Consider the following 5168-nt stretch of genomic DNA (forward strand, 5'->3'; position numbering starts at 1 on the left):
TCCTGCTGACCCTCCCCTCCACCAGAGGTGTGTTCCTGCCAGATGCCTCGCTGCCTTCCCACATCAGCAACAACACGAGAGGAGCCAGTTGCCAATGTGGTTTTGCTATTTAGTTATTTGTCACTAGTAATACAGTCGGGGTTCCACACCTGTGATGCTCACAGTGGCTCTCTTCCAAAGAGATGTGGATAAAACACTCCCTTGACTCTGTCATCACAAACCTCTTTTCAAAAGACTTTGGAACATCTTTCTTTCCACTGAACTCCTACTGCAGTCTGTTGAAGCCTCCGTAACAGCATTGATCCCTTTTTCTTTTGCACTACAGTTGTTTACGTGGAGGCTTTGAATTCCTAAGGATTGGTAGTGATTTTTTCTTATTATGCCATTCTCTTAGAATTTTATATTTAAACAACAACAAACACAAATATCTTACAATTCGAATGGAAACTCCAAAAAGGCAGGGATCTATTTTGTTCAATGACACGAGTCCCATGCAACTAGTAAACTCCTGGCACATAGCTGACACTCAATGAATGTTTGTTGAATGAATGAATAAGTATTATGACTTCCCAAAGAAAATACTGTTTGAGCAGTGTTGATTTGATTGGTAAATAAAAAGGAAATATTTTACATATATGCAAAGGAAGGAAGACAAGACTGGTCATTTCTTCTTTCTCTATACCTGGAGTTGGCAAATTTTTTCCATAGAGGGCCAAAGAGTAAATTTAGTAGGCTTTTGAACCATACAGTTTCTGTTGCAACTACTCAACTATATTGCTGAGTATGAAAGCAGCATTTTCTTTAGGATGCCAATAATTAACCAGAAGTAGTTTTTCCGATTATCCATGAAACCAAGACATGGTTAACAACTTCGTCACTGCCCATCTGAGCTCACGAGCTTCCTCTGAAACTGCCTCCTCTCTCAGTCTTTTTAAATAAATTATCATCATAAAAAGCATAGAAGCAAACAACTGTTTATATCTACAACTGGCAAAAATGTGCTCCCACATTTTCCTCTCTAATGCCTACAAAATATATGATACTCTCATGAGCTTTGTGTTAGATAGCTGCGTTATTCCAGGCAAGACACACGTCACATATGGTGATAGTCTATGTATGCATCGCTGAAATGGATCAATATTTTTAAATGTTTGAGTAGTATTCACGTGGAACAATGTCATCTTAAAATGTGCTTTGTGGCCCTTTCCTTTACTTGCACTACCTATCTGCAAAACTTATTTCTCATTTTGCTAAGTGTTGGCCTCACTTACAAACCAGGTCTGATTTCCTCTTTAACTACAAATGTAATTTTAAAGAGAACTCCAATGAGATTACTTGCTGAGCATGTTAAACATTCATAGCTTTGCCATATGCTGTTATGGAAATTGCACTGATTTATATCAATTTGGGTGCCACTAGATAGCACCAATTCACCTGATATCAAATCTTGCTGTATTGAGAAATGTTTTAAATATTTTATTTGCATCTACACCTCTGTTGAACTAGGAGGCATATAATGTGTTTATGTATTTTTGGAGACAACAGACTTTTACATACTAAAAATATAGTCCTACATTTGGTGACTTCTAGAAAAATTAAGGCATATAAGGTTGAAATTTACACTGTAAAAGCCCAGTGGTCATGTCCAGGTAGATTTAGATTTTAATCCTGATTCAACCATTTAATTGCTCTATAACTTTGCTTTCTTCAATGGTAAAAGAGAAAAAAATACGGTGCCGACGTGATAGGGCTGCTGGGAAGATTAAATGGGATAATGAATATGAAGCCTGCAACACCTACAAAAAGAGCAATTTCATGTGACTGGCTCAAAAATGAGTAGTTATTATTAGCTATTGTTGTCTAAACCTTGTATTTCTGTTTAAGGTTAGCAGCACCCATGTAAGTGGTAGAGAAAGGCTTGAGTATATGGACCTGATGAGAATGATGGAGGATGATTTAGCAAACTTAAAATCTGCTATACAAAACAAGGTCCCTTCTATAATCCATAATAGCAACCTATAAAAAACAAAAGTAAAAAAAAAGCGCAAAGCCACAGGATGCCCTCTTCACAATAAGAGTACCAATTATGTGACATAACTGTGTTAAGCTTTTGTTTGGGATGGGGAAGTGGAATGCTCATACTAGAGAGGACTTAGGAAAACAAACACTAACTATCTTTATATCCACTGAGCATTTTGTCCAATTACATTCAGAGGAGGGAGAAACTTCTTAGAAATAATATATTTGGCTGTAATAAGTGAATATATACAGTGTAATAAATATTCATACATATTGAAGTTTGTAAGAATATAAAAAAGTCAGAAGAGACTTTAGCTTTTTTTCCCCCTAAATTGACTTAGAGTATACATTCAAATATAGATGGATTCTCTCTAGGTCAGTGTTCTCAATGTGGGTCAAATGTGCTCTCAAGGGGACATCTGGCAGTGTCTGGGGACATTTACTGATGCCACAACTTGGGATGGGGATGCTACTGGTATCGAGTGAGTAGATTCTAGGGAGGCTGCTAAATATCCTACAATGCATAGGATAGCCTCAACAACAAAGAATTATCTGGCCCAAATGTAAATGCCAAAGTTGAGAAACTCTACTCTAGGCTAAAACTGTTCATGGTCAAATGGATTTTAAAAGCATTCACACCCAAGTGAATCATGGGGAGACTCTAGGGAATGGTGGGCTTTTTGTCAATATAGTCAAATCCTCCCCATTGTCCTATGTTGGTTCCATCTTAATAAACCATAAGCTGAAGTAATATTATGGAGTTCATATCCTCAAGAAAAGAATGACTCTAAACGGCAAGACTATAGTTTACAAAGTACTATATGTCACTTTACCTACTAGGGACTTCAGCACCAAGAGTAGCTTGACTTACACATAGAGGAAGGCAAACATTCACAATAAGCCTTTAACCACCCAAGAGACCAGGGGTTTTCTGGCTCAAGATATTTTAAGCAACATTAGTTCCCATGGACAAGCAACATATTAACCAACAAGAGCATAAACTTAAAGTTTAGTTCCTAGGTAAAAAGTCAGAGGCACTATCTTTGGATTTCTCTTCTCTTCTCCCACAAAATTGGAAATCTATTTCATATATCAAAGAATATTGTTTTCTTTCACAAGCACTGTTATATGAACCCCGCAGGGGCTAGGCAGAAGGGTATAGCCACAGACATGGATCATGTTCAAAGACTGAAAGCATATGTAAAGGACATTACTTTGAAGCTTTTGATTCTGGACTTGAAGTCACCTCGGCGCTGCTGAAGACACTCTCCAGAAACTCTGTATTTGGAATATCTCCCATCAATTCTCTCGGAGAAACTGTGAGAATCCTAGAAAAACAACAAAGTGTCTTAAACTGGTTGATGAAAAAAAATCGGTATACTTGAAATCAGAATAAGAAAGTATTGGTATGTAGATAATACGTAACTATAGGAGCTGAAAGAGATATTTAGGGGAATTGTAGGTCCCTAAGGATAAAGAAGAAAATGGTCACTTTGGATGCTACCATAAAATTAAAATAGGGTTCCACACTGGTTATTTACATTCTTTTTTACAACTAGTCCCTATGCCAGTCTGAAATGACTGACACCCTTTTGTCGAAGGGGAAAAGGTTCAAGGAACAGTAAGTTGTCCAAAGATGGTCTTAACGACATCATACCAGTTTTAGATATGTATACTGTCCCTTGTAGTAGTATTTGGCATTAAAATAGTCTCTTTGTTCAGAAAAAAAAAAGTTTATTACCTTTAAAGCTAGAGCCCATTCTCTTCACTAATTCTTAAATAACATTTTACTTTTGAATTATTTTATCACATAGATTTTTAAACTTAAGGATATCTCAGCTGACCTGAAAAGTATAAAAAAGATTCAGGTAATAAAGAAATTAAGAAAGCAAAAATTTTCAGGGCCAGTCTTCTTTCCTCCCTTTCTCCCTCCCTTCCTCCTTCTCTTCCCTCCTCTCCTTTCCTTCCTCCATCCTTTCTTCTCTCTCCTTCTTTCTCCTTTCCTTCTTTTCTTCCTCCCTCCCTTCCTCCCTCCCTTCTTTCCTTCTTTCCTTCCTTCCTTCCAACTAAAGTAGATGAGAGAGGCTGGAATAGACCTTCCTTCTTTCCTTTTCCTTCATTTTGGAGGAAGAGTATAGAACATAGCAGAGTCACTATAGCCATTTATTTAGGCATTTCTATTATGAACTAGAGAGAAATTAGAGTAAAATGAGGATGACTGATTTTTGTATGTAAGAAAAATCATCTATGGGATTTTATTTTAGTTCTTTGGTCCCAAGAAACTTGAAGGTTCAAATTAGAAGAAGAATTAGAATTCCAAAGTTATTAAATATATATAATGTATATAATATATAAATATAAATACATATATATTTGAAAACTATAAGCCAAGGGAAGTTAAGAATGAATTGCCTAAGTTTAGGCAATTTGTAGTGCATTGGGCTTGGAACCCCATGCTATTCCCTTTCTACCATAACAAATGTGTGATGTTTATATATGGGATTAAAGAACTGAAACATTTCTTTCTAAACGAGGTTAAAAAAGAAGAGAGAGAGAGGTGGGGGAGGGAGGGAAGGAGGAAGATGAGAAGGGAAAGGGAGGGGGAGAAAGAGAGAGAGAGAGAGACTATGATATGTTTAAAGAAGAATAAAGTCAAGACTATTTAAATAGGATGAGGTTCATATTCGCGCTTAGAGTCATAGGCTGTAGCATTATCAAGACAACAGCTAGTGATGCCAGTGTGAGCGTGAACCACAGAGATAACACTGCTCAAGTCCCTCATTTTATGGATGAGGAAATATCTCCAGAGATAGTAAGTGATTTTGTCTGGCGTATAAACTTGGACCAGAACTTAGGTCTTTGGATTCTTGGTCACAGCACACTGAGTGTCATAAAGTTTTAGGGGTTTAAAAAATATAATCTACATCTAATGATCTAAAGGTTTTATGTGTTTTTATTTAATGCTATGGCTAGCTGTTTTTACTAAATTGATTAAATGAGCTCTTTTTAATTGTATAGATGGCTTTAGAGTACATACAGAAAGGGTTTCAAGTTAGAGGCAGATAGGCTTCATTGTTGACACACAGAATTGGATCCCCGTACCAACTAATTTACATACTCCAAGCTTCAGTTTCCTCAGCTGTAAGATG

The 5168-nt window shown here is 36.7% G+C and overlaps 1 protein-coding gene across 9 annotated transcripts in view; it reads right to left on the minus strand.

The window, feature by feature from the left end:
* The window catches only part of CEP128 (centrosomal protein 128), a 331255-nt gene that overhangs the window by 17565 nt on the left and 308522 nt on the right, over positions 1-5168 (minus strand). For all 9 annotated transcript variants that reach the window (XM_025042159.1, XM_025042162.1, XM_025042160.1 and 6 more), the window contains one exon: positions 3234-3347. In XM_025042159.1, coding sequence (XP_024897927.1) covers positions 3234-3347 — 114 coding nt within the window. The remainder of the gene's footprint in view (positions 1-3233; positions 3348-5168) is intronic.

The sequence above is a fragment of the Pteropus alecto genome, unplaced genomic scaffold (genome assembly GCF_000325575.1).
Source record: "Pteropus alecto unplaced genomic scaffold, ASM32557v1 scaffold8, whole genome shotgun sequence".
Classification (NCBI taxonomy): domain Eukaryota; kingdom Metazoa; phylum Chordata; class Mammalia; order Chiroptera; family Pteropodidae; genus Pteropus; species Pteropus alecto.